Source organism: Vanellus vanellus (assembly GCF_965231255.1).
Source record: "Vanellus vanellus genome assembly, chromosome: 7".
Lineage (NCBI taxonomy): Eukaryota > Metazoa > Chordata > Aves > Charadriiformes > Charadriidae > Vanellus > Vanellus vanellus.
The window spans coordinates 17,780,744-17,805,448 of record NC_138912.1 but is presented as its reverse complement, the minus strand read 5'-3'; the positions used below and the strand labels follow the sequence as shown (position 1 = coordinate 17,805,448).

At 36.8% G+C, this 24,705-nt stretch overlaps 1 protein-coding gene across 1 annotated transcript in view; it reads left to right on the top strand.

The window, feature by feature from the left end:
• The window catches only part of DNTT (DNA nucleotidylexotransferase), a gene marked incomplete at both ends in the record, with an annotated part of 93,485 nt that overhangs the window by 26,868 nt on the left and 41,912 nt on the right, over positions 1 to 24,705 (top strand). The window contains one exon of the mRNA XM_082486148.1: positions 534 to 666. Coding sequence (XP_082342274.1) covers positions 534 to 666 — 133 coding nt within the window. The remainder of the gene's footprint in view (positions 1 to 533; positions 667 to 24,705) is intronic.

Here is a 24,705-nt window from a genome sequence, read left to right as displayed (position 1 = left end):
AAAGCACCTTTTAAAGCAGTATGTCCAGAAATGCCATTGATGGGAACTGGTAGGGAAGTCAGAGTAATTTACAATTATTCAGGCTCTCGGCAAGTGAGGCAATTATCCTGACTGCTATGCTATTTTAAATTATAACTACTGTTACAATTTTTAACAAATTATAATGACAACAATATATATAAACTGTAAGGCCAAAGATGGGGAAGGAAGACTGTCTCTCGCCTGTGATCTCCCACACCCGAGGCAGGAGGCTGACTCCAGGAATGGTGGGGAGGGAGGAAAAGACTCCTGAAGAGGCTGGATCAAAATGTATTTCTTCCCCCAACATGTCCTGAAACAAATCTGTAGTTTCAGGGTCGAGATCGAGCATTTCTTAATTCTTGCCATTAGATAGGATTCCCTTGCCCATGGTGCGAGTTGTGTGGTTTAAATTCTTGGTGAGAAACGGCTATTTCACACGGGGCTTACCTAATGCTATGTGGATTTGGATAATGCCACAGAGTGACCAGCACTCTTTTGCCTTTGATTTCCAGGGCTTCTCTACTATGAGGACCTTGTTAGCTGTGTATCTAAGGCAGAAGCGGATGCAGTAAGCTTGATTGTCAAGAATACTGTGTGTACGTTTCTACCAGATGCTTTAGTTACCATAACTGGTGGTTTCAGGAGGTGAGTGAAAACAACTGAGGTCGCTTGGCTGTATTATTTAGGTACCCACAAAATGATGTTTGTGCCTTGGAAAAATCAGAAAAGTGTAGTGGGAAATTATCACAGTTTGTTTTCAATGGTTTTGGGTTTTTTTTTGTGTTTTGGTTTTGTTTCTTTTTGTTTGTTTGTTTTTTTTTTTTTCAAATGGGAGAGCAATCCTACGACATTCCCAGGTTCTTGTATTTTATTACTATAGATGGTTGGTTTGTCAGAACAAAATCTAAGAATAGCTTGCTGGAAAAATGGTGTTTAGATCACATACAGTACTTGAGCATATTATTTTTTCTCTTTTAGTTGGTCTGAATTCCCAAGGCTGAGACTATTGTAAGGCCATGCTTGAAAGAAAGATATGATAGCTTTAAGGCAATCTTAGTGTTTGTTGTTTGTTTGGGGTTTTTTTAAGAGAACTTGCTCACATGAGATCGAAATGTTCTAAGGCAGAGTTTGTAGTGTTAGAGGTATGCTTTGCAGTAAATACTGACTAAACTGAATATAAAGCACTGACTAAACTGAATATACACTAACCTCTCTATAGATAGTGTGATCTCAGAATATCTTCCTGGATGATATTTTGTTCCAAAACCTTTTGGTCTTGCTCTGTAAAATCAAACCCAAAACTGTTTCTCGGGACATAAACAATTAATTCTTTCAGCACTTACTTCAGGGCTTTCTTAAAGCCACACAGCAAATTATTGAGACTGGGAATAGTCTTCAGGAGCACCGGGTTTCTTCCTCTGAACTCAGTCCCACGTTACGTCGCTACTTGTAGTACGTCATGCTCATAAATCCTGTATATTAATTATGTGCCTTTAAATATACAGAGAATATATTAAAACATTAAGTTTCAAAATGTCAATCCTAAATTATATTTTACCAGCCCATGGAACAAATGCTGCAGTGTAGGAATTGTAGAAAACTTGATTTAATTAAGTTTAAACAAATTATTTCTTTCATCATTGTGTAAATATTTTAATAAAAGAAGTACCCAAATTTTATTAATCAAACAACTTGACTTGATTCCCTCATACTAAACCTTGTACACTACTAACATAAGAGAAAAAATAGTGATTACTCTGAATAATATATTAATTCCCCAGGACCCAGATTTGTCTTGTTTTGTATATTTGTTTCATAACTTGGAAAAAATAAGCAGTTGATGCTGTTCCTCCAGATTTGACTGGAGATTTGAAAGTCAGGAGTCTCATAAACCTTACTTACCATGCGGGAGAACTGGATGAATTACAAGGAACAGAACTGCCGTTAGTGATCTACAGTCATGGAGATTCAATAGGGTAGAGATGAACTGCAGGAAAGGTACGTCTTTTTTCCAAAGCTATCAAACAAACACATGGCTGGATATATTTAATGAGTTACCAGACCTTTTCCATTAGATTCCCGGAATTTCATGAAATCAGATCTTGCAGTAGTTCTTTTAATCAAAATTAGGAAGCCTAGTTTAAAATTCAAGTAAATAATATCTTTTTTGAAAGCCCAGCAAATTTGTTCATGGGCTTTTTTTGGTTTGATTTAGCTTTCACCTTTAGTCTTCTGTATTTCTTCTTGTAGTAGTCTTAATGCTAATTGGTGTTTATAGCAGCCATAATCATGGATGGTGGTAGATGAACCATGTTTCGGGTGTAGATGAAGGAGCAGTTCAAAGGATTAAGAGCAAACACAAGAGAAGCCACTATCTAAAGTACAAAAGCATCAGGGCATCTATCCCTCAGAAGTCAAATTGTAAGCACAAGTGCAGGAACAGAGTTGGCTGGCAGCTGTATGTTAGAGAGCAACAGGAAAACAAAGAGAAGGATGGACAATGGACAGTGAAAATGATGGAGTCTTGAAGAGAAGAGACAAGGATTTGTTGAGCACAGGTTTGGCTGATAGTCTGGAGACTGTGAGGACACTGATACACTGCTTGTGTCAAGAAAGCAGGATTAAGCCAGTAGGTATCCATTTGCAGATTATGTAGTACTGGAGACTACTGTTTGTGTATTTCTAATTCAGAATGGTGGAAGATTCAGGGAGAAAAAAAGGCCATAGACAGGAAGTGAAAATCAAATTACTACTTTGGAGCTATGTGGTTTAATCAAAATCCCAGACCGACAAGGTGTTAGAGTAAGGCATGAAAATTGGAAAAGCTGATGCAATCTTACTGAGAACATACCAAGACCTGTTTCTATAACCTGTTGTGTACAATTTATTTCCTCTTTTGCTCTAACGTTCTGCAGTTTCAGCTTAGTCCCCAGATTCTTTCTTTTACCTCTTCAAGGGTCATATTACTGAAGCAGACTTCAGTGTCTGCTGCTTCCTTGATGCCTTTTCTTTCCAAGTCTTTCATCTTTTTGCCTGTCTTCATGAAGCAATAACTCATAAAACATCTTTAATCAGAAGTGCTTTCCTTGTGTCTTTGGTTGGAAGGGGCAATAGTACTATGTTTGGTTGAAGGCAACTCTCTTTTCAGCTATCTGAATCCATAAAGGTATACAAAGACTTAAAAGTAACCGAAATAAAGGGTTGTGATAGCAACCCTTCAGTATCTCCCTAATTTGCAATCATTTGGGAGCAGAATTGAATAGATTAATGAAGTCTGGATGAGAAACAGAAACACTTAGCTAAGCACCTGTAAAACATATTCCCTGAGTTTCAGTTGGTATAGTTTCATATCAGAGGTTGGGAGAATTTTTTTTCTTTTTTTAAAATCTTTTTCTGACACTTATCTGGGTCATTTTGAAACAGAAATTACAACACTGAAATGCATGGAAATACAGAAGTAGAACAATTATATTTATGAAATAACTAAATCGCACACACACAGTGTGGAATGCATTTCGTTGTCTATCTAGTGAGGTCTATCAGCTTGACTGTAGCGAAGGAAGTATTGAAGATGCTGATAATGCAATATAAAGCATACCGTGGACAATGTTATCAGAAAGACTGAATTTACCATGCAGTCTATTTGAATCAGGAATTGGCATGGAATTATTTTCAGTGCTCAGCCTCTCTTATTTTGAATTGCTGAGATTTAAGACTGTTTTCTTCTTAAAGTTAATGAGACAAATTCTGAGGTGGGGAATAGCACCTCATATTACAGGTTACAAAAGCCGCTGAGGATGAAGTTTCCCTTCCAGTACTGAGTTAAAGAGATTTCCTGACAGGGGGAGAGAAGAAACTTGATTTTAGCACGTGATATTCCTGATTACTACTGTGTTTGTCCCGAGTATATCTAAGGCAGGAGTGTAGTTTAGGCTAATGTATGCTATCACTTTTAAATAAGAGTTAAACTGAGGACATGATAATTTTTTTCCTGCTTATTAAAAATGTAATTTTGTACTATGAAGAGAATTTAGGGGTTTTCAGTAGTAATAGCATTATCTCATTTTGTATATATTAGTGCATGTTACAGAAGATGTGATTCCTATTAGCAATGTGTTAATGCTATTTAATAATAATATTAACAATGTTGCAGGGTTGTTAGTAATGACAAGTAGACAAAGAACTTCACACAAGGTTTCATGACAGTGAAACTGGAGTGTTTTTTGCCCTTTCTCCCACAGGTCCATGTTAGAAAATGACTTGATAGTGATGTCATGGGCCGAATCATTATCAGCACATTTTTCAAGGTCCTGGGTTTTTGCTAACTTGATCTAGCTGCTGATATTTGCTTTTTCCACAAAAGGTGATCTAGACCGAGGGCTTCCTAAGAGCAAAAATGCTTGGAGAAAGCATTCTATAGTATAGGTATCTTATGGCTTCAGTCACAGTACTAGTTATTTTCAATACACACACTCACAAAGACCAAGTTTGACTGGAGAAGTTCAGAAAAAGATTTGGAATAAGAATTAAATAAAATAATAAGAGTCAATCATCATGTTCATTAACCACAGTTCCAGTATGGCTTTCTGTTAGCCTTTCTGTGTCCTTTGCCATGTGATTCACAATTTACAAATTAGGTTTCAGTTTTCCTGTGTTCCACGCAGCATATTCAAATAATTGTGGTTACCTCTGCAGCAGGAGGATTGTACAGCTATGATATAACCACATAGCGCCTCTTGATGATATATTAACTTATATTTTTGAAATTACCTTGGCATCCTATTGGTATCGCAATTTCAGTTCTGACTTTCTTAAATGAGATTTACTTAGACACACTTTTGTTAACTTCTTCTGCCTTTGTCTTAAGGTAGAGTGAGGTGGACTAAGGACTGACTGTTTTAGATAAGTTCATATTGCAGTTCTTAAGAAGGTGTGCAAGGGTCTTTGGCAATGCATCAAGCAGAATAATTCTTGCCTATCATTTACTATTTGTCTGGGTGGAAGGCTAATTCCCCTGTCCTGTATCAGTTGTCGGGGAAGTTTTGTCTCGGACTCTCTCATTATTGAATTCTGTTCTAACCTGAGCCTAATTATAGATCGCTGTCTCCTTGTCTGAATTTTATATTATATTTTAGAAATCAGGATTTGAGGCTCTGTAACATTTGAAGATAAGGATTGCTAATAGAAAAGCAATGAAGAGAGCAAAGGACGGGGTCAGTGTGTTTGTCAGGCAGCACCGCCATGCTTTTCTATATTACAATGCAAAAGTTTCTTTCCTGTGTGCAGTGACATTTCATACAAGGCAAAGGAATGCATAAAGAACGACATGGCACAGGACTCTGGTCTTTCCTGCTGTGTATCAAGAAAATTGTTTAAAGGTACCCCTCCTTTCAATCTCAGAAATAAAGTGAAATTAAATAGCTGGACAAAGAAACACTTCTGGCGATTATTTTACAGGCTCACACACTGATGAATAACTAATGTTGTTGTGGCACCTTCATTTCAGAAATGAGACTTCTATAAAGCATCTGGAATCATAATTTTCTGACTGTATTGACACATGCTTATAAATGAGAGAATGTGAGGTAGAATGTATGATGAACATCGTACTTCATGAGCTCTTGGTATATACTCAAGACTTTGTGGTTTATTTAACTGAGCTAGTCATGTGGCCAAAGAGGGAATTCCTTGATAAATCCTCATAAAAAGCTCGATTTGACCTTTTCATATTAGGTATAGGTATTTGTATTAGTATTAGGTATTTGCCATAACTCATTAAAAAATATGTTGAGAAAGAAAATAATTTTTATCCAAATTAATGGCTAGTCAAGCCAATTTAGAAGATAATCTATTGGAGTAATATTCAGACACTTCCTTTTTTCATTAGAGCTTTGATTATTTTTCCGCTTGTTTAATCTATTATTAGCCATGATGAATCATGAAGTAGAAGCTGATGAATAAGGTATCTGGGAGTCACAGTCAAGAACAACTTTGTAAGAATCCATGAGACAGTCAAGTACTCAGCACAGCGTACTCTTTCAAAACCTTTCAAAAACTGTATTGTTGATCCAAGATTTCTTACATGTTCTACTCAAACCTTCACTGCTTTCACAGGTTTATCAGCTCATAAGAAGGATGCTGTTATGTACCTCTCTTCTCTCTTCAGTTACTTCGGGGGCTGCGTTCAGAGTGAAGATGGCAATGCCACTGATTTCTGTGAACCCAGAGGTTTTGCACTGTATATGTAGAGCCAGAAACTCCCTGGATTAGCCTTATGGTTTCCATGATAACCTACACCTCCTGGAATGCATTTGTAACAACTTTAGCAGTGTTTAGCATTTTCCGTTTCCTATCATCACTGATGACGACTACTAGTAAGTAAGCCAGAGCAGTGCAAACAACGTGCACGCAGCAAGATATGAAACCCCAGATTATATTATTTTAGGAATATTACAAAAAAGCCTTCTGTATAATCTTTTATTTTTTAAAAAACTTTTATTTTTTAAAAAAGCCCAAACTAGGGGTAATGCATTTCCTCGTCAGGCAGTCAATCTGAAATTTTACTTATGTATTGATACATGATCAGATTTATTACCTTTTTAATTCTGGACAAAGTTTCTATATGAAACTGGCTAAAATCTGTAAAATTACTGCATTAATGACTGCTTTGTGCCATTACAATATTTGTTGTTATGCAGAGTCTAAGAAATATTGGCGGTAGCATTTTCAAATTACAAAGGCAAACTTGTAGAGGTAAAGCAGCATATCATTATCATATTGCTAGGAGTAAGATAAGGTATTGTCTTAAAAATAGATTCTTTCTTTACAGTTCACATAAAAGTAGTGTTTTGTTCATTTGATATCCAAATCTCATATTCAATGTTAAAATGAAAACCAAAATGTGCAATTAATAGAAAATATGAAAGAATTCATAGTAAGGATGCAACTATTTCTAGTGAAATAACAAGAATACAAGTCACAGGACTAACTGTTTTTGACCACAAATTGTAAGTAAGTAAGCTGCCTTTTCCTGTAAGAAGTTATTCTAAAAAAAACTGTATAAGAGAAAGCTTCTGGTTGAGCTGAGGCTGATAACTATGTAGATATATTTGGCCATTATCAGAGGCAGAAATCCTCTGTTACAGAGAATCAAACTGATAGATGTAGTATGATGCAAAAGTTTAAAAGCACCAACAATAAAATAAAAGTGAGTCAGTGTAAGAGAGAAACTTGCTGTGAACAGATAATTTTTGTGTGTATCTCTGTGTGTGTACAGTAATAATACACACATACACAAAGACTTTCAATATATATAAAGAAAGAACATAATGACACCTCATCATGGTATTCAAAGGATTTTTCTCCTTTTGCTTATTTTCTGATTTGCACTTTAAGGTCACTTTCAATCATTTTTGGTACATAAGGGTCAGACATTTGACAATTCTGGGTTTCTGAATTATATGGAAATATTTTTAGAATGCTTGCCACCGCATAAAACCAAAATGTTAATGGCTTCACTAAGTCAAATTAAATTTTAATGCCCATAGCTTAATTTTTCTTTTACCCTGTTCACATCCTTTAAGTAGCATTAAATGTGATTCAGTTTTCTCCTAATATCACAGCTGACCTGAATAGTCTTTTCAATTAGCCTTTTAGATGAAGCAGATCTGATACATTTTAAATAAATAAAGATCTCTTTTTATTGGTTAAATGCTGATATTCACAGCTCATTTAATCCATTTATTGAGATGCAATGTCAAAAGAACAACAGTTGCTTTGTGCAATGTTGGTGAATAATGTGCAGAGATGAGACCAAAAGAAATCACATCATCTTTGTTTTGTAAGTGAATGGAATGTAACAAAGATGAACTCAAAAAGATCTGTTTAAATTTTTAAGAAAGATGCATGACTGAGAAAAGAAAATTATTTTCTAAGAAGTTACATGTTGAAAATATTTTAGGAAACAGTGAGGAAAAATAGCGAGCTAAAAATGCAGAATTCCTTCATAAACTTATTCTGACATCTTGCAAACAATCTAACCTCTAAACAGTAGATGGGTGTTCCATGTTTTTTAAATCTGTTCATCCTGTATCAATGTAATAAGTTTTTATTTAATATTTTCATGGATTCTTTTAGTGTTTACAATGTAATATGCCTACTACTTATACAAAAATTAATAGAAATTGTTAGAAATCTACTATAGTTCATTCAAAGGCATCTTTGATGTTTCCATAATTCTGTTTGATGTTTGTTCTCATTTTTGGATGACAGTTTCTCAAAACCTTCGCTATATAACAGAGACGGCCTACTGTGATAAAACCTTCCCTGGGTACGGGAGCAGGCGTGGGGAAAAGAGGCTTCTGGGCTTACTGCTCAGCATGGGATGCAACAAAAGCAATCTGGGGTGTCTGTTATGTAGAAGAGCTGGGTTGAGGATGATTTGGACCATAGACGTGTCTTTTCCAGTGGCTTTGGTTATCCCAGTGCGAGAGAACGGTGGTGTCATTAGCTAGAGAAGATTTCAGCACTGACTTCAGTTTTGCTGTTTTAGTTGCTTGTATGAGTGTCAGATTATAAACCTGCCCAGAAGTAACTTGCTTTCTCCCAGTGTAAAGTCTTAGCTCTGAAACAAATACCAGTCGATCATGACAGCTGGCTCATTAGACTCACCTAAGTGGAAAGAAGCAGTGACAGCTGTCAGTACGAATAACAGTGCTCCCAGTTCCAAACTCTAGCGGCTTGGCACTCTTTAAGGTAATATACCATTAGAATTCCAAAATGTTAAAACAGATTTTGCATTATTTACACAATTTTCACGACAAGTTTGCCAAAGTGAACGTTTTGAAAAGTTATAAAAGGGGGATATGATGCGACTATTTATAGTCCAAATATATCTAAGAAATACACTTAATAACCTATATTCTACTGACTATTCCTATTTAGAAATAGGAATATTAGAAATATTCCTAGTTTAGAAATAAAAATTGTTCTGATTTTTATTAAGTTAGGTTATCTAAAAATTACTCATTCCGCAATTTAGAACAATCAACATATGCAGTACTGATTTCTCTTAACACTATGAAAATTAAACGTGTAAATTAGTAACTTCTGGTATGACTTGTATTGAAAACACTTCTCTTTTTTTTTTTCTTTTTTTTTTGGATGGGGAAATGCTCTGTCTTTCCTTGAATGTGATCCTCCTAAGTATGTGATTCTTCTGATATACAAATACAACATTTTTCAGTGAACATAGAACACATATTAAAAAAGCTCACAAAAGGGCTTTTGCACAGGACACAGGCATTGGTGCTGATACAGTCTGAATAGGGTACCATTTCATCCAAAAAAATCACATCAAGTCCAATGGCCCCAGGCATTAACATAACATACAGTCGGATGCCGGGACAAGGGGGCAGGTTGCATGATACAGAGCATGTACTAAAATTGATTTGTCAGTGTATTTTATAAGCTGGAAAATCTGCTTCCTACACTAAGGGTGAACTATTGCTCTTTGAATGTTTTGGTAATTTGGTAGTAGATTAGTATGATATGTCATGGGGGAATAAAAGCTGTTCTGATTAAAAGGCAGCTGTACAAATAATTGGTACCGAACATTAACACGTACAGAAATGTATTCACAGATTGAATGAGCTTCACTTTCAAAATTTGTAGCGAGAATGACAAGTAATTCTTTAGAAGAAAACCTCAGGCAAGATCAATGATGATAACCTTAGAACTATTCTGTAGCAGAATCATATGTGCTGCAGTTAATTTGAAGTGCATAAAATAGGGCTCATGCAGTTTGCAGACTCATTCTTTTTCATGCTACTGATATTAGATATATTATAATAGGAATATGATAAAGAGAATAATAATATCTAATTTTCAGTAAGTTTTGAATTTTATCACATGCTTCACTTTGTGTAAGAAAGTCTCAATTCAATGAAGATTTGATTAGTTCTCTTGGGAATTTTATTTTAGTGGTGTTTCACTAATGTTTGGGTTGTGTTTTTTTTTTAAATACTGGAGACAGGAGAATTTGTGTATTAATGGGTATAGAGCTGTTCTATAATACCATTGATATGCTTTGGTTTGCAATAGTCACATTGTCAGTATACAGAAACTAAGATAGTGAACGAAAAAGATCATACATTTATATTTATGATTAGTTGGAAAATATGTGCCAAAATGTTTATAAGCATTGTTTATTTTCTGTGAGAATTTTCAGTTCTTCATTAAAGAAGTGGACATAAATGTCATTCTGTTGCCTGGTAGAGGCTATAATTCAAGTGATTTATATTTCTTTAGTGAAATGTGTTTTTTAGAATTTCTCTTTCATGACAAGCCTCAGCTATAGAAGTTTCGTACTATAGTGTGTCATTTCCCCTAAAGACATGTGCATCATGGAAGAGGTAGTCAGAGGCATAGAAATGTCTGTGTTACAATGCCTTTTTAAGATTACTGAAATATTTTGATTCAGGTTTTGGCCAAGAAGTTGAAATGACAACTTGGATTAAAACATTTCTTTCTCGTTTATATTTAACTGTCCACACAAATCTTTCTGCTTTCTCTCATTTTCCTGACCAACTCTGCTAAATCCTCATTGTAAATAATAGATAGAGTGATTATAGAGACAGAATAAACTATCAACTATAATTATCACTCACAATTTGTAGCAAAATCAAGCAACAGGAAGTATTTTTTCAGTTATTAGTGATTTTTTTTTTTTTTTAATGGTTGGGGTTTTTGGCCTTTTATATGGATATTCTGGGGAAGCATCATATTTTCAAGTGCTGCTCTGAAAAGTCACAATAATCAGGGTATCTCATAAATGTTTGGCATGAGGACAGCTAATATCGTGCATTGATTTCTGAAATGCTCAGCCAGAGATTTTAGTACTCAGGCCAGGAAGTGTGATGAAGTAGGATATTTAAAATATATTACTTGAAAAGTATTTGCTGTAAATGGGTGAGCTCTAAAGGTTTTACAAGCTGCCTCACAAATAAATAGCTATAGAGTAAAATATATTCATGATAGTACATAAAACTGGTAAGTAAAAACCCTCTAAAAGTTATAGAGCATTAGGTACAAGGAGGACTATTAAGATAGTGGAATATATTCAGGGAAAGATGAAGTAGCAAGATAAAAAGAAAGAGATGGGATATTTCAGATAAGGTGGTAAGATAAAAGAAAAACATAAAGAACAAGAGGTCCTATCAAAGATGTACATGGCCTTGATGAGATATGGGTGCATAGTTTGTCAGATAGTTCTGTTTCTTAGATTTTATATATAAAATAGTTTCATTGGGGTTCACCTGCTGAATAAAGGATGCCTTACAAAATCCAAGCAACTCAAGGTGGGAATAGAGGGAAGAGAGACAGGTTGTAATAGTCTTTGTAACGCTGAGACACCTGCAGAAGAAAGTGGTACTCTTGTCTAAAGGCAAATCGGATCAAAACTCTGTGTAAAGGTAAATTGCTACAAAATTCTGCCTGCAGTCCTCAACTAAGTTCTGAGCAGTAAAGTCAGCTGTAAGGTAGCATTAATGGGCCAAGGATAGAGCCTGATTGTGATTAAGAGTTTTAATTAATGTGTTGAGAAAGAATAATGCTAATGATGCTTAGCCAACTTTCCATCAGACACACACAGGTGCATGAGAAAAAAATGTCCGTTTCTTATTTTGTTTCAGACAATTGTACTTAAGCATCTCTTTGCCTATGAACTCCGATGCCTGTCCGTAGGCAACTCAGGGCAGATGTAGAAATCATTCCTTACATTTTGTCTTGTTTGCAGTCCTCCTTGAATGTGTGTTGCTTCCTCTGAGAGTTTGCTGCTGCCTCAAATGTTATCAAGTGTATTTCTTACTATTCATATAGCAAGATAATTTTGTTTGTTAGTAAGTTTTTACGCATAAGGGTGGGTTGAAGGAGGCTGGAGCCAGGCTCCTTTCAATGGTTCCCAGTGACAGGACGAGGGGTAATGGGCACAAGTTAGAACACAGGAAGTTCCGTTCAAATACACGGAAACACTTCTTTACGGTGAGGGTGACAGAGCACTGGCACAGGCTGCCCAGGGGGGTTGTGGAGTCCCCTTCTCTGGAGATTTTCAAGATCCGCCTGGATGCAGTCCTGAGTAATGTGCTCTGGGCAATCCTGCTTTAGCAGGGGAGTTGGGCTAGATGATCTCTAGGGGTCCCTTCCAACTCTGAAAACTCCGTGATTCCATGATAAGTGTTTCAAGGTGTCTACACCGAAGATGAAGTTGTTCTGAAGATTTTCCTCTCTATTAGTGAGCAGTTACTAAGACGAACAATATTATTCTGCGGTTCACTGTTTGTAAAAGAGATTTTGCAGGGTCGGATGCCAGACAGTTCAGGCCTTGCAGGATCAGATGCCTGTTGTTTAGAGCCAAGAGATTAAAAAACAGTTCTAATTGTAATATGTACTGAACTGGATTACTTTTACCATGGTTTTATTCCTAGAAAGCTGGTTTGAAAACAGGATATTTATAGCGGTTTACTCATTGCTGATTTACTCTTTAGCAGAAGTCAACGTTTATTATAGGCTAGCGAGTTGCTGTAAAGACAGTTGACAGCACAAGCGAAGAACAACATTTTCCTGGCAGATAATCCTGAGAAAAGCTGCAAGCATCGGTGACCTTGTCTTATGCTTAGAGCAACCAGAAGGTACGTTTTGCAGATGCCTGTGAGCAAGAATAGCCACAACATTTTAATTAAGTGTGACGTGATCATGCCAGTGGTGTGGGGACACGATAATGAGGAGGTAACTGCTGGCTAAATTTTTTTTTTTTGTTAGGATGCGAGCCAGACAGGACATTTTCTACATGTCAGATAACAAGGAAAAGATTAAAAAGGTTAAAAATAAATCATGTAGGAAATGCCTGAATTACAAGATATAGCCAGAAATAGTCCTTTTAGTTGCTTTTAGTTTAGGAATGGTGGAGTTTATTACAGATTATTGCTATGCTGAGGGAGAGTTTGATGGAAATGTTTGAGGCAATCTTTTTGAAGAATGGAAGATCAGCATTAAATAGAGAGCAACAAAACCTGGTAAGATAGACTCAGTTATAATCATCAGCTGTGATACCTCTTCTATGGTACTACTAGGGGTTATCCTGGAGAACAATAACAAAAAAAAACCCCAACAAACAATTGATTCCCTCTTCTCGCATGTAAGTTTATGAACTAATATGAGTTCATAAACTAATAACCTTACACTCTGTATTTTATGTTAATGATCAAAGACTGCAGAAAATTTGCCTTTTATCTTGGCATATCTTACACATAGACACAGTTCCAGTGGGTAAGCACAGCAAACGTTCCTGGTTATTTGATCTTGTTGCAGAGGTTACTGTGTCCAGTTGCAGCTACTTCCTCCAGGTTAGTAATAGTATCCTCATTGAACATTACTGCTTATGAAATGTCTTGATGTTGACATTGTGTGTTTGTATCACGACCATAAATAGTACTACATCCAGATTTAGTAAATGTAGATCATATCTGCACCATTCAAATATCATAAATAAAGTGTGAAAAACCTATTGGTACATTCTAGCTAAAAGGTCACCTAAAGAAATAAAAATATGTAGCTACAGTTAAAATGCCCTTAGGATGTCTCAAAGAGTTGCAGTCAATGGCTCGATCTCCAAGTGGAGAGCAGTGACGAGTGGCGTTCTCAGGGATCGGTACTGGGACCTGTACTGTTCAACATCTTTGTCGGCGACATGGACAGTGAGGTTGAGTGCACCCTCAGCAAGTTCCCTGCTGATACCAAGCTCTTTGGCGAGGTAGACACACTGGAGGGGAGGGATGCCATCCAGAGGGACCTGGACAGGCTGGAGAGGTGAGCCCAAGCCAACCTCATGCAGTTCGACTAGGCCAAGTGCAAGGTCTTACATCTGGGTCAGGGCAATCCCAAGCACAAATACAGATTCTGTGGGGAATGGCTGGAGAGCAGCCCTGAGGAGAAGGGCCTGGGGGTGCTGATTGACAAGAAGCTCAACATGAGCCAGCAATGTGCGATCACAGCCCAGAAGGCCAATCGTATCCTGGGCTGCATCAAAAGAAGTGTGGCCAGCAGGTCAAAGGAGGTGATTCTGCCCCTCTACTCCACTGTCGTGAGACCACACCTGGAGTACTGCATCCAGCTCTGGAGTCCCCAACATAAGAAGGACATGGACCTGCTAGAGCATGTCCAGAGGAGAGCCACGAGGATGATCTGAGGGCTGGAGCACCTCTCCTATGAGGAGAGGCTGAAAGAGTTGGGGCTGTTCAGCCTGGAGAAGAGAAGGCTCCGGGGAGATCTTATTGTGGCCTTCCAGTACCTAAAGGGGGCCTACAGGAGAGCTGGGGAAGGGCTTTTACTAGGGCATGTAGCAATAGAACGAGGGGAAACGAGGGCAGGTTTAGATTAAACATTAGGAAGAAGTTTTTCACTTTGAGGGTGGTAAGGCACTGGAACAGGTTGCCCAGAGAAGTTGTTGAGGCCCCATCCCTGGAGGTGTTGAAGGCCAGACTGGACGTGGCCTTGGGTGACCTGGTCTAGTGGGAGATGTCCCTGCCTATGGCAGGGGGGTTGGAACTCAATGATCTTCAAGGTCCTTTCCAACCTAAACCATTCTACGATTCTATGTCCCATTACCTTAGGCCACACAACAATGCAGGTTGAAAAAGCCAAGATTATATCCAGAAAGAAGTCAGAACAAGAGTTTACAGAAATATGACGTGACTGGTTCTTTGAGAGACTCTGAAAATATATGACTAGAGCTTTACCTTTTTCTGAATCAGAAAAAAAAGACACAGGAAAAACACTCAAAAGTTACTTTCTCAAAGCAATCTCCTTGCCATGGTTTGGGAATTAAGGAAGTTGGTTAATAATAATCAGAGAGCTTTTCAATTTAGGATTAAATCAACTAAGCCAACTTCATGAGCTCCTTAGACTGATGGAGGACCATGTCTTGAAGCACAGCATGGGAATTTTGTAAAGATTTCACTATGGAGAGATTCACTCAAGGTGGAAGGTAGATTTAGTGACAGGCTTGTCTAGAATTTAAAAGGCTTTTCTGGTATGCTTAATCTTGTAGAATATATTGGCAGTCTTTCTCTGTGGAGATGCAGTGTTCCTTTGGCAGTATAGTTTAAATGATTTTCTCAAATGGAATAACCTATATTGGCTGAAAGGCTGTAACTGTTTCAGCTCCAGGGAACGGGAACTGCTGGCTAACTGTGATTTCACACAACACAGCTACCTTGGCAAAAAAACGATGTAGCCCAAGTAGACAAGTTTTGAATTTCAGTTTTTGTTTGAAAACTGATCGGAAAACAGGTGTAGTTGGTGTAAAATATGTTCATTTTAATAGTAAAATATTTCTGTAAAATTCTCAACTACCTTACCTGCAGGAGGGCTATGCAAGTGTAGTTATGGAAAACCCGTATGTCACCCCAATCCTGGAAAGACTTAACAGGTCACTCTAAACATTTGAGTGAGCAATGTCATTAAAACTAAACAATCTGTACACATACTTGAAGTTTAAACTCTGCGTATTTTTTTCAGAAGTATTTAGTAAAAGCTTAGCGTCTATCGAGACTCAAACTCGCCATCCTGCAGCAGTATGCTACCAACAACACAACTGTTTAATTTGAAATCAGCAGATACTATATTCCATTAGCTGGAATAGATTAATAAAATATATTAATCACAACTAAAGTAGAATTATACATTTTGCCACAAAATGCCAGAAAGTTCAACTTCATAAATCAGCTTCTCATGTACTTGTGACTAATCCAAATGCATGAACAATTACTTGTGCTCCTCAGTCATCACACCACTAGCTCAAGCAGAAGTCTTAATCCTATTTTATGTTACAATTTGAGGGGAACGTGTGTCTTTTTTTGGTGGTTTGTTTTTTTTTTTTTTTTTTTTTCCTCAGTGGTTGCAACCAATGTATTTCTCAGTTCAAGGAATTTTAATAGAAAAACTGTCATGTTTATATAACTTCCAGTACAGCTGAGCAGGAAGCAAATAGAAACCTTTATTTTTATGGTGGGTTGATTTTACAGATTGTCCCATCACTGCCAAGTAAGTGAAACCCAGGCTGAACATCTAATATAATTCAGACATTCTGAAAATGCACGTTTCCTTCCTTGCACGAACATTAATATTGTCTTTTAAATTGTTTGAAGTGAATGTTTTGATTTTTGGAAATGCCAAAGTAGACATGCGTGAAAAAGAACATTTTGATGGAAGTTTCTCTGACAAAGGAATATAGCAAAGGAATAATCCACTTGAAAGTCTCAAGACAGTTAGCTAGAGAGAATTAAAATGGGCTGGCATTGAATGCACATTTTCAATCTACCACCAGAAAGCTTTGATACAGCAAAAAATGTTGCTATAAAACTATTGGTTAATTTTGTTATAGTGCTGGTATAGAAAAATACGTTTTTCTTTCTTCTTTCAAAATAAAATATAATATCTTAAATATTAGCTTATATATATTAATGAGATTCTGAGTAAGTAGAATAGAAATATAATTCTGAACCAAACAATTCCCTCTTGGACGATAACAATCTAAACTAGTAAATGAAAACTGCCTTAGTTGCAAAATCATTTTTTCTAGTTTAAAAAAAATGTAAGTGTGACAAATAGCTTCATAAAAGCATTTTTTTAATATACAGCTTTCATAATTAATAATGCAGACTGTTGTCTGCTTATTTCAGTGAATAATTGGAATGCAGCTGACCTTTCTGTTTTCCCTGCTGCATTATTAACGATGTTGAAGAGATCACTAGGTTATTGTTCTAGCAATATAGAACTCGCTTAGTTGAGGTATTGGTTTGCAACTAATGCTGTTTGAAATCTGGCACCTGAGTAGATTATGTAGCAGCTGAGATGGAAACAAAAATGTGGAAATCTTTCTGATTTACAAATCCAGAACGTCAATGTATTTCGACCATTCAATTCCACCTTTAGGCATTTGGAGTATGATGTAGAATCTACTGCCAGCTCTAGATTAACCCATCGAAATACCTTGCGATGGCAAACTTCACTGTCTTGCAGAACAGAAGCAGGAGGTGGATGCAGCACCTGAATTTGTCTTGAATCAGAACAGTATCTACAGATAATGATTAATCCAGATCCAGAAGGGTCCAGCTCTCTCCCAGTTTGTGGTAGCTTGTCCTGAAAAGTGCTGGTTACCAGCTACCTCCAAAGAAGTCAGAAGTCCTTAAAACCCTAACCTTCTTCTTTCATCATCTCTATTGATTTCTTGTTGAATAGAGGGAGAGGTCATTTTTTTTACATTTTTTTCTTTTTTTTTTTTTTTTTCCAAAGTTCATTGTACTTTCTGAGAGTTCACTGAAACATCTGACATTTTTGAGTGCACTGATCTGCCTGCTGTATTCTTCACAGAGACATGTAGTTGAATTTCCTTGGCTCTCAGTTTGCATAATTCTAGTCTTGTTGAGGCCAAAAGAGACCAGGTATTTCAAGATGTCTGAGCAGGTCTAGTCTGAGATGCTTGGTCTTATAAATAATAAAAGCGTACCTTATCTCCAGTCAAGCCTGATTCTTCAGTACTTACTACATTTTGGAATTCTTTCTTTTTTTTCCCTGCAGATTTCAGAATAATTAAAATTTTACAATTTTTGGTAACCAAAGATACTTTACCACGGTCATACAGACTGTTTCTTAAGAGTGAGAAATTTTGCTCCATGTTTTCATAGAATATGCTGACAGTAGAGTTTACACATGCAAAACTAGGTAGATGTTTTAAGACTAAAGTATCATCTGAGTATGCAGATGATATTTCAGCTGAATATACGAGATCCCAAATCTACATCAATACTCATTGGAGTATATTTCTTTTTCAAACACTATTAAAGAGGTTTTGCTTCGCCATTGATTGGCACTCAGCAAAATTTATGTATGCAGGAAGTTTCTATGATGTCATTTGAAATGCTTGATTGGAACAGAGTGTAATTTAAAGGATTTGCCAAGACAGCAAAAGCAAAACTCCAGCAATGTGTTTCATGACTTTAAATAAAACTATGACAGATTGGTATGGTACATTTCATAACCTTTAAAAGCTTGAAATTATATGGACAGCTTCCAGGTACAGTTGCATTATTTACACGAAATTGAGACAGCACTCTCAGTGATTCAAAGCTTAAGCATAGTTTTGTTTTCGTCAGTGGAATAGTGAATTTACTTCAAATATAGAATTCAGAGAGCCTAGAGCTCTTAGTAACAAAGAGTCTTCTTGTGTGCAAGCCAAAACCGGATAAATATTCAACATCAGGGTATAATTGATGACAGCCACATTCAGTCATTTATGTCATGGAAAGCTAGAAGACAATAATGCCAGCTAGGCAGTACAATTATTATAATACATAGAGATAACTGTACGATCTAATTAAGTAGGTGACTAAATTCTTACATGGCCATTGTCCTGTTTTGTTGTCCCAGTAGAAACTGGGCTGGTAGAGGACTAGTTTTATAAAAAAATTTAATAGTGTGTAATAAATCTAGTTGAAATTTAATTTTGTAACATTTTCACAAAGTTTTTTGTTTGTTTGTTTTTCAACAGCTCTGAAGTTGAGTTAGGATTGAAGGGAATTAATGTCAGCATGAGAGTAATAGGTGGTCCTCCTCAAGATAATGCATCTGAAAATAGGTCAAATCAGATTGTCTGTAAGGCTTTTGTTTCATGGAATCATAGAATGGTTAGAGTTGGAAGGCACCTCAAAGATCACCTCGTTCCAGCTGCCCTGCCAGGGGCGGGGACACCGTGGCAGGGATTTGTGGAATAAAGTTTTCTGGTAATTTTTTGTTGTTATATCTTCAAATTTTGATTTCCATTAATTTTTTCATAATGTTCCATAGCATAATGTTTTTCTTTGATATCCATGTATAAAAGAATCCTTATGCAGATTTATTTTAAACTGAATGTGCTTTGAAATAATCATTTGGCTAAAAGTCCAGAGGAGCCAATACATAAACCTGCCATTCACCATTCGTTCCTTTCATAAGGTAGGGAAAGGAATCTTTCCAAGGTTTTGCATTATAATTTCTCTTAACCCGTTATATAATTTTAATGCAGATAATCTGATAGAGCTTTATAGGATGAGTGGATAACTTTAAGTTTAGCGGTACTGCTGGTCATTTAAGTTCTTCAGTTGAATAACCACTTTCTGATTTATCTTTTCTTCTTATTGCATTAAAGTAATATCAAATATCTTTTAAAGAAAAGCTTGAAAAAGACAACAGCACAACATGAAGAGGACTACCCATGTGTCTTGTACTCTGAGAAGCAGTGTCTGGGTTTCTTTTGGGTCATAAAAGTAAAAGACACACACAGTCAAGCATAGCATGACATACGCTTGGTCTTTGAAAGGGCATTTAATGAGAGACTAGGTGAACAGCATGCATTGCAGTACTTTCTTGAGGCAATGTAGTCAGTGAGGGTGAAATTAGGTTTTAAGTAAGATTTAAGTGGTATTGCACAGGTTTCGTGCTGGTTTTCCTCACTTCAGTGATTTTCACCCTCAGAGCATAACCTGAAGTATCCAGAGATGTGATCTCTGCTGCTGCAGCAGGTGATGCTTCTTTATCCTTACGTGATACAAGAAAGATCTTTTAATAGTGCATTCTCTGCATAGTTAGGTGTTTCCCTAAAATTCTCCTTGAACAGTAGCTACTGATGCACCACAGCAATGATATCCTGCTGAATAAACAAGAAACCAGAAGTTCTTGTTTTTTGTATCCGGTATTAAAGATATATTCCCTTATGCCGTATAAGTAAAGTTGCTGCTCCTAAAGGGAAAGGGATTTTTCCATTGCTACTTCATTGCAGAGTTGGATTAACTTCAAAAACAAAATAAATATCTTCCACAGCTATGGAAAATGAGTTTTGCCCCCAGTGAATTAGAATTAGTGTTACACTGGGCAAGAAAAGTAGCATTTTAATGAAGTGTCCACCCTCAAGCAGCTCTTCCAGACAAGACACTTGTGAATCTTTGCCAAATACTTATGTAGTTCAGCTGGGTTTATTTTGAATTACTTAGCTGCTATATGCTGTCTTTGATAATTGAAACCTTTGTAGAAGCCGGATTTAGAGCTGCCCATGAGAACACTGGCTCAGTTTTCACTATGTTTTCAGTTCGGAGACAATCTAATCTAAAATTGTTTTATTCTTAAATCAATGAGAGAAGTTATTCTGCAGACAAAGCTACAACAGCAATTATCTTTTTTACACACAAATTACCTTAAAATGAGTCACAGTATCTCTCATAACTGTATGGTATCTTTTCAGTTAAATATATCATGAATTCAGTTTTAATTTTAATTGTCTTTGCTGGTGGCAGAATTTATTTCGGTTAATTTAGTTTGATTATTGCTATTTCAGACATTAATCAGCATCCTATTAAACCATCTCACAGATATTAATTATGCCCCAAAATAGCGCTGTGATATACAGTCAGAGAAGAATTAATCCTCAAGGGACAGGAATTCCCAAATTTCCTTTGATATGGAATACAAAATTTCAGTTACTTTGGGTTTAGATTTCCAGAAATATTTAACCAGCTTGTTCAAACCTAGGGTGACTGCAATGCCAGGCACTAAAATCAGAGTCCAACTAAAAAAAAGTTTGTGCAAGTATTTTCCCACACTGACACTTCTCATCTCAGCAGGTGTTTTATAGTACTTTACCACCTATATAGCATTAGAAAGAAAAGAGAATGAATTTTGACACTGGCTGGGAACCACTAGTGTCAAACTACCTTCAAAGGCAGCTAGGATCTAATTCAAATATCAAACCAGGAGACCAGAAATTATCCCAAGAAGCCAGGTATTCCCATACCCATATCTATCTTCCACAGAGCCCTGAGCAGATCTTGCTTTATTGTTTTCCTCATTACTTCAGGCATATACTTTATTTTTGAAGAGCAGGAACTGACTGCCTATGTGGACTGTATTGCGATTCATTCACTTGGGGTGAAATAAGAAATGGCACCTGCCATAGATACTCGCAATGTAAGGCAGGGAGGATCCTTCTTGTTATTAATTTTTTAATAACCATGGTCAAAATTATGACATAGGATTTGTAATTAGCCATTGCATAAAATAACCTGATAATCTGCACAGTGCTCTTCCTATTTAACACCCCGGTCCTGCAATGGAAGACTTCCCTAAGTTTCAATTCTGGAATCAGAGTGATCTACGATTCCAAGAACTACAACCTTTGGGAAGTTGCGTATGTCTTCCTTCGATAAATGGTATAGATGAGCTTTCTATCTATTTGTAATGGTACCTTGCCTCTGGCATCCTCATGAGTTTTAAGTCTTTGTCATGTTTAAGGTGGAAGTATAAAGATCATGCACCTAGAGAGCAAGTGAAGCTGGAGGTAGAGTTTGGCATGTTTGAGTGCCCCTAGTTTATTCTGGCTGAACATTCCCTCTTCCACTCTCCCTTTGCTGACAAAGTAATCATTGCACGGTGCAAGCCAGTCTTGCAAACAATTACTTTTTGCGTTCTGCTGTCCCCGCTTTCTCTGTGTCAGTGTTTTTGGATTGTTAACTTTGGTTGAGCTGCTTTTGCAGTTCAGTGAGCGTTTATTTTCTTGCTACCTACTCTATATGTATGTGAACCACCATCCCATTGACACTGTGGAATCTAAATGTTGTTTTGAAAATGTGGAACTGACTTGAATATTAAGGAAAACTGCTGAGCTAAAGGTGACAGTGATTTGAAGAGCAGCTTATGCGTGGTGTACAGGGTTTAGTGGGTCATTTATGACAGCAGTGGACAGGTATAGTATTAAGCTGCCGTTAATACCATGTACAGTATTGATCAGAATATGTAATTGAGAGTTTCTGAGGAAATAACTTCAAATAAATGTTACAGCATTTTATTGTAATTTGGAAGACCCTTTCTGTCACAAACAAGACAATTTTCTAACTCTTTTTTAGCTATTACCCAGTTCTTGTTGCAAATGAAATGAGAATGTTGCAAACGTAATTTCCTCCATTCAACAAAATCCTTCAGCATGAAATCGCTGTTGCGGAAACCCTGGCCACAGATATGGTCCTGTTCATTTCCTTGGAAAGCGCCTTGTTCTTTCCTGATAGTGTACTAATTACATACCCAGCAAAGGTCAATGTCCTTTTGAGTCAATAAAGCCGCTTACTCTAGGTCCGGATTTCAGACCTCGAAAAAGGTCAGAAGAAAGTATGATGAAATAATTAATTTCTGATTAAATTCTGAATTCAGTAAATTCACTCAGGCAAAATATTCTGAGAATTTTGCTTATTGGTTTACTTATATTTTGTTAAACTGCTAGTAACTTATACCTGATTATGGAACATTACGGAACAAGGTTTTGAAAAGCTGTACTATTACAGCCAAGAACTATTCTTAGCTGAATGAAATCTGTGACTACTTTGCAATCAATGGAATTTTTCTCCTTTGGCTGTTAAAAGGTCCCAGATTTTACCTTCTGTGTAATAGTTGTAGCACTGTCACACATCAGTACTTCCAGCTTAAAGATATTTTTTCTTTATATAATGGGTTTTATACAAGAAAGCGTTCCTCATGGTTTGAGTGACAGGAACTCAGAATTATTTTAATATTTGGCTGTAAGAAATTGTCCATCTCTTGTTCAAGGTCTCGGCAAAGACTGCTTAAAAAGCAAATCCATAAGCATGCAGACTACATAGGATTTGGAATAAAACTTTCTGTTCCTCTTCTGAGAAGGTACATGCTGGTGGGAGACAGGTAGCAGAGGTACCTTAGTCGGGACAGTGGTTGTAAGAGACAGACTTACCATGCCACTTCTATTTGGTCAAACCCAAGTGATGTCAAATAGTAGTTCTACATTGCCAGTACAGTGGGAGTTAAATCAGACCTAGCATAGAGGATACCTCCCTAGAGTAAAACTGTCGCATCAATATCAGAATAGCCAGAAAAAAGCCTTTGAACTATGTGTGCATGTTTGACTACAGCTGTAATTATATGTTTGACTATGCATGCACACTGAGGCTACTAAAGTTTTCCCTCAGGAACGTGCATTTCATGGTAATTATAAATTATTCGTTTGTTATACCTAAAAGGAGTGATTCTTCTACTTATCCAAGCTTTTTCTTTGCCGCTTAAACAAAAGTTCATTGTGCTATATCACAATTTGTCCATTCCTTCAGCTATGTGTAATCTTCTGCAACATTTATTACTTTTTCTATTGCCACACAATCATCACTTCAGCAATTGCATCTGGTCTTCCTAGATGTTTACACATATTGCTCATCTATATTCAAGGAAATATTCAAATGGACTCACATATTTTCAAATCACTTGGGGTCGTCTGTCTAGAAGCTGTCCTCCCTGCATTTCCCAAAAGAAGACTGCAGAGAAGATGACACTTAATTTAACATGTAATGAATTCCCATATTTCTTTCCACAAATAAAGGACTTGCCATTTTTTTCATATTGTCTTTCAGCAATTTAGCTAGTATCCAGCTTGCTATACAAATGAATTTCAGCTGGGTTGCTTTTAATCTGAGCTCTTTGTAAGAAAGGAAAATTTATATCCTCTGATGTTTTGTGCATGCTCTCCACATGCTATCGAAGGCCCGCTCCATGCAGTTCTGTTCTGAGAGTGCTTTTACTAATTTTCCTAGCTTTCTGTATCAAAATGCAGCTATGCAATAAAAAGGTCAGGAAAGTGAGAGTTTAAAAATCTTACCAGTTTTATGGTGAATATTATTTGCATAGCAATTCATGGTGGCCTGATTTTTTTCGCTATTTTTCCTGATAGCAGTCATTCTCAGGAAGCTCTTTCACAGCTATGTGTTTTTTCTTATTCAATGTGAAGGTTGCAAATTATATGGGTAAATCATCCATTAACATTTTTTAAAACCTTTTCAATCTGCTGAATTTGAATATTAATATTATCATAAACGTACTCTTTTAGCAAATACAATCCAGTTTCATCAAACTAAGCCAATATCCAGCGATATCCAGCGTTTAAGAGTTCATATGCCTTCCTCCACGATCAATATTTTCTCACAATTTTAACAGGAATAAAAGGTGTGGTCAAATAGAAACAAGCCTGAAATTTCTATGCCAAACCTGTTTCTGTTCTCTGTTATTTGTTCCCACTTCATTATGTTATATTTCGTGGCAGTCAAATGAGCGTATAATTTGAAGATTTATTATGTAATTAACTCTTTGCTATGAATTTGCTTTATTCCAGGAACCCCATGTAAATTTATGCTTCTTCGCCTACAGGAGAGCTGGGGAAGGGCTTTTTACTAGGGTATGTAGCGATAGGACGAGGGGGAATGGCTTTAAACTGGAAGAGGGCAGGCTCAGATTAAACATTAGGAAGAAGTTTTTCACTTTGAGGGTGGTAAGGCACCAGAACAGGTTGCCCAGAGAGGTTGTTGAGGCCCCGTCCCTGGAGGTGTTCGAGGCCAGGCTGGACGTGGCCTTGGGCAACCTGGTCTAGTGGGAGGTGTCCCTGCCTATGGCAGGGGGGTTGGAACTCGATGATCTTCAAGGTCCTTTCCAACCTAAACCATTCTATGATTCTTTAGTATTTAATATAGTTGATCAGATGTTGGAAATGAGCACCTGTTAGTTGTTAGTCTTCCAGGTTCTTAAATATATATG